At 44.0% G+C, this 15,000-nt stretch overlaps 1 protein-coding gene across 5 annotated transcripts in view; it reads left to right on the top strand.

The window, feature by feature from the left end:
• shisal1a (shisa like 1a) overlaps positions 1–15,000 on the top strand; it is a 73,259-nt gene that overhangs the window by 26,480 nt on the left and 31,779 nt on the right. For all 5 annotated transcript variants that reach the window (XR_006026402.1, XR_006026401.1, XR_006026400.1 and 2 more), the window contains exon 3: positions 9,068–9,281. Coding sequence is in view for 2 of the 5 variants with exons in the window: in XM_042078615.1 (XP_041934549.1) it covers positions 9,068–9,281 (214 nt within the window). In the remaining 3 variants the exon portion in view is untranslated. The remainder of the gene's footprint in view (positions 1–9,067; positions 9,282–15,000) is intronic.

Here is a 15,000-nt window from a genome sequence, read left to right as displayed (position 1 = left end):
TGTGTGTGTGTGTGTGTGTGTGTGTGTGTGTGTGTGTGTGTGTGTGTGTGTGTGTGGAGAGAGACAGAGAGTATAAAAGGGTTTGACAGACTGACTGTTATGTGAAGAGGACTTGTCATCTTTTGAAGATCTGTCTGCCTTATAAATCTGTATGAGTGTCCACTCTCTCAAAGACAGCGGCCAACCAGCAGAGAGGACGAGAGGAAGAGAGGGAGGACGGGAGGAGAGAGAGAAAGGAAGGAGAGAGGATGGTTTAGAGTCGGAGAGAGGGAGAAATAGAGAGGGAGAAGTAGAGAGACACAGAGAGGGAGCAGAGCCTGTCAAAACAAGAGAGAGAGAGAGACAGAGAGAGAGAGATGAGGAACACATCTGTATAACTTCCACAGAGTCCTTCGTAGTGCTCCGAGTGATCTTGTCTGCGAGACGAGCTGTGTTATTACTGTGAGTGTGGTCAGGTCAGTATTACTCTGGAGAGTGGACTTTGAGATCAGGCAACAGAGGCTCGATGGTGTTTTATGCCCCCAACGTCGTCTTCCAGGCAGCGCTGCCACCGGTGACTTAAAGGCACCTAATCCTAAACCTAACCCCAACCCTGACCCTAAACTACTTCCAACTATAGCCCATATTTTAGCCCATATTTTATTTTATAAATCAATTTACTATTAGTCCTTGATGTTGTTTTTGTAAAGAACATTGAATTACTGTACCCTAGTGTATGAAATGTCAAAATAAGAGAGAGCGAAGGAACTGGAGAAAAGAGAGAAGAAAAAAGAGAGAGAGACAGAAGGCAAGAAAGAGAAAGAGACAGAGAGAAGAGGAGGAGGAGAGGAAGAGTTATAGACAGATAGAGAGAGAGAGAATGGGACTGCAATCCCATCCCATTAGCCGGAGTTTGTGTTGCAAGGTGATTTTGATGGAGAGGTTTAAAGTTGTACAAAACCATTGATTTGGTGCAGTGATCAATCTGGTGCGCCCCATCGCTCTGACAGAGCAGACTTTGCTGAGTAGACGTTTGCGTGAGCATGTGTTAGCAATAACGCTAATACACCCAACCCAGGTTCGTTCTGGGACACCGCTAACCTGGACCATCTGGGCGGTGGATTTTTAAAGTCATATTCCTCAAGATGAAAGTTATGCCTAATAGCAGCCCTACAGCTGCTTGTTATGAAGGAAGCGTGTGTGTGTGTGTGTGAGTGTGTGTGTGTGTGTGTGTGTGTGTGTGTGTGTGTGTGTGTGTGTGTGTGTGTGTTGCATACTTAAATGTTCTTCTGCTGGTAGAAATAGGAGTGTGTATAGGGATGTATGGCAGTGGAGGCAACAAGAATGATAACACAGCAGTGCATAAATATTTACAGTAACAAAAATATTAAGTATTTCATTAAAAAAAACTTTAATACATGAAAAGAAACCTAAATGAAGAATTGCACTAAGGAGATACGTGCATTGATGTTGATGATTAGTGATTAGTGATTACTAATGACATTAATTAAGGACCTGATTCACTTCATTCACTCATATGCATATATATATATATTCACTCATATAAGAGTATTAGGCCATGTCCAGATGTACTGTAACCTTGTATTTTTTATGAAAAATTTTCTCCTTCATATTGCAAAATAATTCTATCCACATGGATACACTAAAACAGCCGTTGAAAAGCTATCAAGAACAGGACAATCAAACAGATGGCGATATTGGCCAATCGGAGACCTGACAACACAATCCAAAAACTCTGTTTACCCTTGTCCTCACGCAAACACTAAAACAGAGTTTACAAAAATCTTCACTTTGGCCAGAGTTTTTAAAAAATATTTTGGTGTGGATGAAAGGCCAAAATGCATTAAAAATATTTTTTAAACAAACATGGCCATGTGTGAACGGGGCCTAAAATTGAACTAATTCACACCAAAGAAAAAGGTCTTAAAGGTGTGGGTTTTTGAACATTCTAACATAAGATTCCGTTCCGCAACAATCGAAAGTTCTAAAATTCTATGTTGAATTCAGAGAGTGACGGTACACTGGCCCAACACACAGCACAGCAACAGATATGTTGACTCTCCCATAATATAACTGGGGCATACGGAAGTACCATACCAAATATATGTCAGTGAATGACAGGAAGAGAAAGAGGGACATCTCAACCTCATACAGTAGGCAGAGTGTTATTCCTTTTAAATGACAGCCAACTTGACATTTACTACCTTCAATGAGGACATTGAAAACTCACATTCCGAGTACCTCTGTGGTCAACCATATCCGCGGTAGACAACTGATCAGTTTTATGTGTGCTGTGTGTGCCCTTTCTTAGATCCTCATCAGTGCAGGCACATTTAATCACACAGGAATACAATCGCTTCAGACAGGTGTTGTATATGGAGATGATTTGCCATGTGAATATATCTCACCTCACTCTCCTACCTGAGTGTGTGTGTGTGTGTGTGTGTGTGTGTGTGTGTGTGTGTGTGTGTGTGTGTGTGTGTGTGTGAATGCACCTCTCCTACCACTGCTCCCTCGAGACCTAAACTCACTTTGCAGGTTGTGAAAACCCAATAGTGTGAACGACAAGCCAAGCCGTTGACCATCACCTTAAAACCCCAACAAGATGCTAAACACGGGATGAGAGAGAGAGAGAGAGAGAGAGAGAGAGAGAGAGCGACAGAGAGAGAGAGAGAGACAGAGAGATAAAAGTGAAAACAGTGGAATAGCCAAGGCCCTAAAATAACAACACAGGTGTTTTTCATTTCAGAAACCTGAAGGCTTTCTTTTTCTTTTTTCTTTTTTCTTCTCTGCTCCACAGTCTCTCATTTTTTGTTCTTTGAGTGTTCTGTGTTCCCGATCTGTGAGGGCTGAGGTATGGCTTGACTCTTTGCCTAGTTGGGCTGACGGATTCGTTCTTGGCCAAATAACTTCCCTCGTAATTTCCAGCCTTTTACAGGGTCAGAGGCTATTCCTGCCATGCCTTGGCTTCTTTCTCCTTCTCACTCTTTCTCTCCTCCTTCTCTCTGTCTCTCTCCTACCATCTCTCTCTCCTTCTACTGTATGTCTCTTCTCCTTCTCTCTCTCTTCTCCTTTTCCTTCTCTCTCTCCTACCATCTTTCTCTCTCTTTATCTCTCTCTCCTTCTCACTCTCTTTTCCTTCTCTCTCTCCTCTCTCTCTCTCTGTCAATCTCTCTCTCCTTCTCACTCTCTCTCTGTCAATCTCTCTCTCTTTCTCACTCTCTTTCCTTCTCTCTCCCTTTTCTCCTTCTCACTCTCTCTCTCTTTTCTCCCTCCCTCTCTTCCTTTTCTTTCCTATCTCTCTCCCCCACCAATGCATGAGTCTCTCTCTCTCTCTCTCTCTCTCTCTCTCTCTCTCTCTCTCTCTCTCTCTCTCTCTCTCTCTCTCCATGTGGTAATTGGGTTTCTTGGTCATTTTATAGAGGGTTAAAACCTTACAAATCCTGTAACCTCTGTCCTCACCCGGGCTATTTTAGTCTCTCATTTCAAAGCCTAGGGGCCTCAGATTTAGAGTGTTGATGAATTAAAGGGAGTCTGGTTCTGTGTGTGTGTGTGTGTGTGTGTGTGTGTGTGTGTGTGTGTGTGTGTGTGTGTGTGTGTGTGTGTGTGTGTGTGTGTGTGTGTGTGTATGTGGACAGATATGGTGGGGGTTAGGGCAATAAGGGGCATGTACAGTACACACATATATTTTGTATAGTTATCTACTTAGATAATAAATCTTAGATTTTTAACTTTGCCCTTTGCCTATCATTAAAATTAGCGAAAGGGTTCATGTTGATGTACTGGGCTGTACTGAAAACAATGTACTCATAAGTAATCGAATGTCGGAAGTGGTCATGCGGTTCGATTTAGAAGGCTACTGCCAAGTCATGTTTGATACAACTCCTTTGTCAGTCTCTCTGAAGGAGCACAATCGCCCACCTCACACCGGACCATGCTGTAATAATGTGGTCAGTGTGTGTGTACGTGTGTGTGTGGTGGCAGACCTTTGCATTTCTTCTGTCAAATCCACTTATCAGTTCCAGGGCTTCACACAATTCTCATCTATATGCAAATGACAGGATGGACAGACTTTCTCCATTTTCTTTCTTCATCTCTTTTAGCACGCCCTTCCCTCCTCCTTTATCCCTTTCTCTATCCCTTTCTCCTTCTCTTTTAGCACCCCCTCCTCCTCCTCCTCCTCCTCCATCCTTTCCTCCTTTCCTCTCTCTCTCTCTCTCTCTCTCGCCTCAGCAGCAGCAGGGGGCGAGTTTGAGATGAATGGGGTGCTGAGGACCAGCTGGGCTTATAGCAGCCCTGTCCAGGCAGGCCTAACGAGAGAATCAGGACTTTTTAAAGGTTTTTTTTATTTTAATTTTTTTTTTATTAGTATTACTGAAGGGTATTAAGACTAATGGTCGGGTTTAGCCGTCACACCTCAAGGCAAAAGGAAAATGTTTTCTTTTCTTTCCTTTTTCTCTCTCTTTTTCTCTTTTTCTGCAGCGCACTTTTTAATGTGCCCTTATGCCTATTCCCTACACCTCTGTGAGTTTCAAAAAATATTTCTTTAACCATGAGAAACCTGTGTTGTCTTCTTTGTAAGGGATAACGGCCGCCGAGGTGTCCTGTTATTCGGAATTAATGGACGAGGGCGAGGGGCAAAGAACTTCCCGACGCGCAGCGGAGTCCACCCGAGTCCATTAATTCCATATAACAGGACACACCTCGAAGGCCGTTATCCCGCTTATCACCCGGTTGCCACTGTAAAGCAAAGGAAACAACTATACAATTAACTCTCCAAGTACCACCATTAGGCCTATGACCGGTAGCCTGGCGAGCCAGAACCACATTAAAATGTAGGGTCTGGGCACTCACTGTTCGCAGTGCTCAGTCCGAGGGGCGGGATAATCAGTTGTCTTTCAAATTCCCTCTGCACGCAATAGGACAGCGGCAGCGCTATGAGTCCCATGCGTTTCCCACCAGCGGAGCTAGTTGGCTAGTTCAAACGTTTGCCAACTTAATAAAAGCTTAACTTGTGTCACACTGTTCGCCAACAGCAACATCCATTTTATTTGTTTTCAAGTAGCAGGGAATTCAAGCCAAACCGTTGCAACTCTGCCATCAATCATTATGTTAAGCCCACCTAACGACTCTATACACGATTTCATTAGCCTGATTGAGTTTCGATTTCTGGAGCTCACAAGCCAACGGAGAGTTGCTAGACTAGCCCTGCGCTAGGGGCGTGTCTAGATTTCTAGGCTATATGACCGGCATTACATTAACTAGAGTAGCAAGGCCAATTTAACTACATATTCTAAAACTGATAGTTCCGGTCCTTGATTGTGATTGGCTAAATCGCATTCGGTGCCGTTGTAAAATGCAGTATAAACATACACCTTGACCGCATTTCATTCTATATTACTGCGCTACCATAACTTGATACAAAAGTTAAAGAAGCTGCGTCTCGACGTTGCTTGGCAACCATTCAGATAGAGGAAATATATTTCTTGGTTATTTCTTGATTATCTAGGAATAACTCGTTATATTTCTAGTTGCTGTGCCTTTACTTTATGACACTTGGCCAGGTATTTATAACAGTTTTAGAAAAGCAATAAGCCACTCGAGTCCGTAGGTTACACTCTGCTAGCGTGTCGTGCCTATCAAACGCCCCTTAGCTGTTGTAGAATCAGTGTAACCTACGGCCTCTCGGGGCTTATTGCTTAATTTTACACTGTACATAGCCTATATATGGGGGCAGCAGTGGCCTACTGGTTAGCGCTTTGGACTTGTAACCGGAGGGTTGACGGTTCGAACCCCGACCAGTAGGCACGGCTGAAGTGCCCTTGAGCAAGGCACCTAACCCCTCACTGCTCCCCGAGCGCCGCTGTTGTTGCAGGCAGCTCACTGCGCCGGGATTAGTGTGTGCTTCACCTCACTGTGTGCTGAGTGTGTTTCACTAATTCACGGATTGGGATAAATGCAGTATAAGTATATATACTCTTTTGATCCTCATCACAGGATCAAAAGTGTATATATACTTATACTGTGTATATATATATATATATATATATATATATATATATATATATATAATAAATTTGAAGTTATGTCTTTTTCATATAGACAAACTCATTTCAGAGACTCCCCCTGTACCACTAGGGAGAATCCGTGTACCACCAGTGTTATGCGTTCCACAGTCTACTAGTTACCCATAGCACCCTTACAGTGAAATAGTGCTGATCTAGTTACCCATAGCACCCTTACAGTGAAATAGTGCTGATCTAGTTACCCATAGCACCCTTACAGTGAAATAGTGCTTTACTTCAACCGCACCCCACCCAACAGTCAGGTTGTATCAGTGTCTGTGTGCCGGATGCGCCAGGTCAGTTAGTTGGTAGTTCTAGTTAGGTGTGTGTGTGTGTGTGTGTGTGTGTGTGTGTGTGTGTGTGTGTGTGTGTGTGTGTTTACTGTCAGGTTGTGGTCAGGATGTAGTGAGGTTGTATCAACGTGGTTGAAGCAGGTAGTGAGGTCGTGGTGTTGGTGATCTGTCAGTAAGGATGTGAAACGGTGCTAGCTGCTGCCCTGGCGTGGCATGGCGCACCTGGCTCTGAGATGCAGGGTCTGGCTGGCCGAGGAGTGTGCGTGTGTGTGTGTGTGTGTGTGTGTGTGACAGATGTGTCTGACAGGAGGCAGGGCCAGGCCAAGAGAGAGAGAGGGGGGTGTTTAATTAGGGTGCTTACTGTCAGAGTTCACAGTCTAATTACCACCAACATCAAAGGCCTCTCTCTCTCTCTCTCTCTCTCTCTCTCTCCCTCTTTCCTCTTACTCACTCTCTTACTCTGTCTAAAATTCAAATTTAAAAGGTGCTTTATTGGCATGACAAATAGTTGGACATTTGTATTGCCAAAGTAATTGTTACATAAATGTATCAGTACATAAGCAATTACACAGGTATACAAAGGGGAAGGAGTGCATAGACAAATAGACAAAGTGAATTGTAAACAGGTTATTTTTTTGTGTGTGCATGTGTGTGTGTGTGTGTGTGTGTGTGTGTGTGTGTGTGTGTGTGTGTGTGTGTGTGTGTGTGTGTGTGTGCACCTGTGTCTATGTCTGTGTGTCAGAGTTTAAAATATCAAGTTTGAGTATTCTGAGTGTCTCTCCCTCTGTCTCTCTCCCCATCTCTCTCTCCACAGCTCACTTTCTCCATCTCATTCTCTCTCTCTCTCCATCTCATTCTCTCTCTCTCCTCTCTCTCTTCTCTCCCTCTCACTCTCTATCTCCATCTCACTCTTTCTCTCTCCCCATCTCTCTCTCTATCTCACACTCTCTATTTCTCTCTCTCTCTCCGTCTCCACAGCTCACTCTCTTTCTCTCTTGTATCTTGTATCTGCCTATTTTTCTCTTTCTCTCTATTTATCTGGCACTTTCTCTCAATCTGTCTGTGAGTGTTTGTCTCTGTTGCTGTCTCTCACTCATTCCCCTCCTCCCACTCCCTCTCCCTCTCTCCACTCTTCCTCTTTTCTGTATGACATTTACCCACAACCGTTTTATTTCAGCTTCTTTATGTCCACTCGCTCTGTCCGTCTCACTCTCAATTTTTCACTTTAAAGGTGTGACGGGAATGTTGGAAAATTAACGTTCTAAAGAATATCTGGGTTCATTGAATTCAACATAGAATTTTAGAACCTTGAATTGTTGCGGAACGGAATCTTATGTTAGAATGTCTGTTTGATGACTGACGGCTGTTTGATGATTTCTCATGGGTGCAGCACACATACACTCTCTCTCTCTCTCTCTCTCTCTCTCTCTCTCTCTCTCTCTCTCTCTCTCTCTTTCTGTTTAACATTTTCTCGTGGCTGCAGCACACATACACACACTCTCTCTCTCTCTCTCTCTCTCTCTCTCTCTCTCTCTCTCTCTCTCTCTCTCTCTCTCTCTCTCTCTCTTTCTGTTTGACGTTCTCTCCTGGCTGCAGCCTGCCTGACCCTATCCCTACCCCTTCACCTCCTTCACCCCCCCGGGCAGCAGTGTGGCCCTGGACTGAACCGGCTCATTATCCGGCCCCTCTCGGCCGTTAAACATGGTCCACAGTGCTGATTCACAGGCAATAAAGTGAGCAGCAGTGAGAACAGAGGAGCAGCAGAAGAAGGGAAAAAAACGACGAAACTAAACAAACCAACTCCGCCGCTGTGTTTTGGGGTTTTGGAGCGTTCGCACCCCCCCCACTTCCCGGCGGGCTGACTAACATTACCCCCCAACCCCACCTACCCGCCCCCTAGATGATGGAAGGTCTGGAGCCATTATTGTGGTCCAAATTCATTAAATTAGCATCTGTTTTTACCCCCTCCTTTGTTGATGCGAGTGGCAAAGGCGAGAGAAAACCAATCGGCAGCTAAGGCGCTAAGGCGCTAGCTAGCGCATTAGTGTGCTTAACAGATGTTGAGTTGGCTGGGCCATATTGCTATTGCAAATGCTGCACCTTACGATAGAAGAAGCCAGGCTAGCGGAGCCTGTAAATGGTGTTTTAATGCTGATTAAACATCAATGAAGGGTATTTAATTACACAGAGCAGAGCTGACCCGACTTCTTCTTTTCCCTTCTCCATTTGGAACACTCACACATACACACACACACTCACACACACACACACACACACACACACACACAGACACACACACACACACACACACACAACCACACACACACACACACACATACAAACACACACACACACACACACACACAAACACACACACACACACACACACACACACACACACACACACACACATACACATTCAGAAATGCTGATACATACACACTCATACACATGCAGATAATAGATAGACACATGGAGCTCACAAAAAAAACTAATAAACAGAGGTACATGCACCACAGATGCAGGCAAACACATATACACAAGCAGATGCACACACACCTGTAACATGGTATAATTTGTTTTAAAAAAAAACATCACAATGCAGTATGAACAACTTTTAAGTGAGGCCTATTATCCAGCCTATTTACACAGTAATGTATGTAATTGCAGTAAATAGTGCTTCTTGTTCTTCCTCCTCTCTATCTGTAGCTCTGTCAGCACACTTCCGAGTGTGCGAGCCTTACTCTGACCACAAGGGGCGCTACCACTTTGGGTTCCACTGTCCCCGGCTCTCTGACAACAAGACTTATATGTTCTGCTGTCACCATAACAACACAGCCTTCAAGTACTGTTGCAACGAGACAGAGTTCCAGAGCGTCATGCAGCACAACCTCACCACCAGCGGCGATGGCTTCACACACAAGTGAGCATGCTTGCACACCTACATACACAGACAAACACTCTCTCTCTCTCTCTCACACACACACACACACACACACACACACACACACCTACATACACAGACAAACACTCTCTCTCTCTCTCTCACACACACACACACACACACACACACACACCACACACACACACACACACACACACAAACACACACACACACACACACAAACACACACACACACACACAAACACACATACTGTTCCAAACTGTCATGCAGCTAAACCTCACCACCAGCTAGATAGATAGATACTTTATTGATCCCCAAGGGGTACCTCACCACCAGCAAGTGTGCACGCTTGCAAACCTACCTACACACACACACACACACACACACACACACACACTCTCTCTCTCTCTCTCACACACACACACACACACACACACACACACACACACACTCACACACACACACACACACACACACACACTCACACTGGAACACTGGAAGTACACAGTCAAACGCATGTTCTCTGGATGCTCATTTGCTCACAAACACAGTTACTTACAGTCTATACCTAAACACATGGATCTCATAGCAATAAACAGAAAGGTGAACATATGGTACACACAAACATATGCATTCTTGCACAATCAATGCAAGCTACAGTTGTTAGGGAAATCATCACCATCGCCATATGGCATCACAGGCAGATCTTAGATTAATTTAACCATTCTGATCATAATAAGCTAGTGTTCTGCATGGCCTAGCTCAGAGAATGAGAGATAAATTCAGGAGAGAGAGAGAGGGGGGGTCTCACTGTCAGTGTGTGTGGGTTTATCTGTGTGTCTGTTAGTATGACTGCATGCAGTGGGCCTAAATAGTGGGCAGTGTGTGTGTGTGTGTGTGTGTGTGTGTGTGTGTGTGTGTGTGTGTGTGTGTGTGTGTGTGTGTGTGTGTGTGTGTGTGTGTATGTGTGTGTGTGTGTGTTTGTTGGAAGCCTGTGTTCATAACAACTCTAACATTTCTCTGCTGTACACTTGCTGTTTACCGCATCAAACTGCCAAACTACCCCCTTGAGTCCAGAGCATGCACGCACACACACAACACACACACACACACACACACACACACACACACACACACACACACACACACACACACACACACACACACACACACACACACACTCTCTCTCTCTCTCTCTCTCTCTCACACACACACACACACACACACACACACACTCTAAAATGCTCACGATCACCGTGATTCAAGAGAGATTATTCTTTATTCTCTTTTTCACTTCCCCCCTCTCTCTCTGTTCAGCCATTTTGAGGCTGAAGCTTCAAGGGTGTGTCACACTGCCCTCAAAAAAGTTGTTTAGTGTTGTTCAGTGAAAATATTCCCGTGAGGGGGCCCTTGTGCTCAATGGGGGGGGGGTCCTCTTGTGTTCATTGACAGGGTTCCTATGTTGAGTTAGCGGCCTCATGTGTTCTGTGAGGGGGTTCTTGTGCATAATTTGGGGCTTCATGTGTTCAGTGGGGGGGCCCTTGTGTTCAGTGAGGAGCCTTCTGTGTTCAGTGAAGGGGATTCCTCTTCTGGTGCTGCTATCAGACAACAGCTTTGACTTGGCTCTGGTTTGTCCCTGATGTGGCTATAATCTGGCTATGATCGATCTTTAATTTGGCTATGATCTGACTTTAATCTGGCTATGATCAGTCTTAATCCGGCTATGATCTGTCTTTACTGTAATCTGGCTATGATTGGTCTTTAACCTGGCTATGACCGGTCTTTAATCTGGCTATGATTTGGTGATTTGTCTTTAATCTGGCTATGATTTGGCTCTGACCTGGCAATGCTTTGGCTCTGACCTGTCACTTGGGTATGGTCTGGCTTTGTTTTTAGCTCAGATCTGACTCTGATCTATGATGTGGTATTGGTCTGCCAGATCCAGGCAGAGTATTTCAGACTTGTTTATAACCCGGTCTGGGGGGTTGACACCAGTGCTGAACCTTCTCCCAGCAAAACACCCCTGATAATAAAACACCATGGCACAGCCCATAGACTCGGATCCCATAATAACACAGACTTCCATAATAACACTCTCCCACAGGTGTCTTCCCTCCTCCAGCACTCTCTCTCTCTCACTCATTCACTTACTTACACACACACACACACACACACACACACACACACACACACACACACACACACTGAAGGGAGAGGGAGGCCGGGTTAGAGTAAGTGAAATACAGTGCTGTTGCATGATGGTCGGCACCCTTGACACAACCTTAAACTTTGCCATCAAGGGCCAGTCAAGGGCCAGTTTCCCATTAATGGATTAAAGCTAAAGCAAACTTTGATGAAAATTTTAGCCTTTTATGACTATAGTGTCCCATGTCCAGGAAACTGGCCTCAAGCATGGTAAAGTACAGGAAACTGGCCTCAAGTGTGGTAAAGTGCAGTTTAATTTGATGGACATGACAAATGGGTCAAGCAGTGTCAAACGGTAGTAAGGTGTGAGGTGGACAAGGTGTGTGTGTGTGTGTGTGTGTGTGTGTGTGTGTGTGTGTGTCTGTGTGTGTGTGTGTGTGTGTGTGTGTGTGTGTATGTGTGTCTGTGTGTATGTCTGTGTGTGTATGTGTGTGTGGAGAAAGAAACCAGGAGGAAAGGACACAGTATGAAAGGAATAAGGCAAATGGTGGAAGAAAAACAGTATGGACAGAAACCGTGTGAAAAAGAGAGAAGTACTAACCTGTGTTAAACTCCAGATGGTCATGACTTTCTGTTTGTAGTGAGTGTCAAACAGGAGTGCACTGACAGTCCTGTCCTCCACTAATCCAGACTTGGGATCAGTTTCCCGTACATGAATTAAGCTTAGTCCAAGACTAAAAGCTTTTTTTCAATGGAGATTTTTTTACTGAAGTTGTCTTCTAATCTAGGACTAGGTTTCATCTATGTAGATGAAACTGGCCCTAAATGTGAATTAAGGTAAACTTGTCTACACACACAAACACACAGACTCTCTCTCTCTCTCTCTCTCTCTCTCTCTCTCTCTCTCTCACACACACACACTTACACTCTCACACACACACACACACACACACACACAAACACACAGGGATGGATTACTGCACGGGCCTACCGGGCCCAGGCCCAGGGGCCCAAGGGGTTGAATTTAGTATTGGCCATCCCAAAAAATGCACAAGAATACAAGAAATCACATCAAACAAAATAAAAATGTTCTGGGGGAGGACCCCCAAACACCCCCCCCCCCACATATGCGACAATTAGGGCCCAGGGGCCCGAAATGTCATCATCCGTCCATACACACACACACACACACACACACACACACACACACACACACACACATACTGTACACACACACACACACACACACACACACACACACACACACATATACACTTATATTCAAACAAAAAAAGACACTATTTTGAGGCTGTGAAAGTTGATGACCACATGATGTAGGTCATAATGACTGACATGGTTTACATTACTGTGTACTGACACTATTATGGTAAATGTGTCTATACACACACACACACACACACACACACACACACACACACACACACACACACACACACACACATACTCTCTCTCTCTCTCTCTCTCTCTCTCTCTCAGACTAAAAAGGACACTAATTTGAGGTTGTGAAAGTTGATGTGCCAGATGATGTAGATGATGTGTAATGTACTGCCATTATTATGACCGTCGCTAGCGAAGCGGTCATACTGTATAGGGAATTTTTTCTTTCAAGTTATTTTTTTTTTTCCCCCGTCATCTACTTCCTGAATTTTTGATCAACGATACCCGGGACACCGAACCACCGCTGGGCCCCCCGAACCGCAAAAAAACGCAGTTTTTCCTAAATAACTACCTGAACCGTGGCACTGAGGATGAAGAATCTTTTATGGTATGTTGGTCTCAAGGGCCCACATCAATCTGGCCCATAATCACTCATTTGTGATTTGCACCCCCCCGGTAAAAAATTAAAATGCAATATTATTCTGCTTTAATCGCCCCTATCTTCAGTTAAGATGTTCAGAACTGCACCAAATTTTATGTGTATGATTGACCTGGCATTCTCTGGGGGTATGCCAAGTTTCGTAGAATTTCATCCATGGGGGGGGTCTAAAAAAAATTAGGTTATGTGTACATTTAGTGACTGTACACTCATTGGCCTGTAGATGGCGGTGCACACATATACACATGCACACACACACAGGCACCCACATACTATCGGTATTAGAACGGCCGATACATAATTACAAATTCAGTAGGATTAAAAGAAAATAAATATTCATCATCATCATCATGGCTGCATTTCCAGTATTGGCGATAAGTAGTCGTTTGTCCAATAGATGGCGCATCATTGCAGTGAGACGTAATTTTGTTGGAAGTTAAAAGTGGGTTGGAAAAACAATGGACACTTCCTACAAGGACTGTAGTTTACCGCAGAGAACGTCTAATAAGGATAGGATGATGTTCACATGAAATGTAATTCCCATTTCTTCTTGAAGCCGAAATAAATCTGAGGATGTTTATCGGACATGCTTGGTTTTTACTGCAGGTACGTTAATCTTATAATATCAATAAGGACCTAGGTAGCCTAATGTTACTGTTAGTTAGTTGAGTGATGGAGGCCAATTTGATTGATTGCATTTGTAGAAAACTATAAATGCGGTTATACCAAGCAAATTGATAGCAGCACTGTAATTGTATCTTTCGACTGTCATTTGTTGCACGTGCTACAAAAATCATTCTGTGCAATGGAAGATTTACCAACGTTACACCAGTCTGATACAGTTTTGCCTATAGCCTACATGCGTGAGACTGAGACGCCTGTTATTTTGTTTTAGGTGCGTGCAGGGTGTGAGAGGGGAATCGATGTGCTTTGATTCCAGCTTGGTAGTTGTAGTCTGTGAGATTAAAAAGCACGTGTGTGTTAAGTATCCAAACAATGACACCTTCATTTCATTATGGCTGCTTTAGCAACACACCTTAAGCTACTGGGTCCCATTTAGAAGTGGCTACTTCATTCGCGCTTTCCTTGACTCATGGAGCTGCGTGAATTTTATTACAACTTTTCGCCACGATATGGCAGTTTAAGTCCGCTTGATACTGTAAGGCGTAAGCCATTGGTTTCCAAAGGAGATTTTATTTGTGTCGCCAGCATAGCCTATTGACAATTTATGTTGTAAATAGGCCTACCTTATAAGCCTACCTGTAGCTTAGGGAAGCTAACAGCTTTCTATTAGGATCTAGTTTGTTAGTTACAGTTTTGTCATAACTCCCTGATGCATTTTTGCATTTAGAATAGCCAGAGCGTGGATATCTCAATCGGAAAATTAAACAATATCGGGTGCCTATGGACTAGGCTGGGTGAACCCAGCCTGATCTGCCCGCTATTTATTTTTTGATTTCTTAAAAGATTGAGCTTGGTCTGGTGAAAGCCAGACTAGCCATGGAGCTCAGTTACAAAATGCAAGGGAACATGAATCAGCCTATATTTGCACGAACAATAACGGACAACAGCTCTTCAACTTTGGCCCGTTAAAATGTGTATGAACAGTCTAGCGACGCATTTCATCAAGGCCCATTTGGACATGTCAGTTATTTGCACCACTGGTTAGATGTAAAACAGCATTTCGTTTCAGACTACTGTTACTTAATTTGTGCATTAACAATAACGTTTCAGACTACTGTTACTTAATTTGT

The sequence above is a fragment of the Alosa sapidissima genome, chromosome 22, assembly GCF_018492685.1.
Source record: "Alosa sapidissima isolate fAloSap1 chromosome 22, fAloSap1.pri, whole genome shotgun sequence".
Classification (NCBI taxonomy): domain Eukaryota; kingdom Metazoa; phylum Chordata; class Actinopteri; order Clupeiformes; family Clupeidae; genus Alosa; species Alosa sapidissima.
Note: the sequence above shows the minus strand (reverse complement) of the source record. Positions and strands in the feature narration are given on the sequence as shown.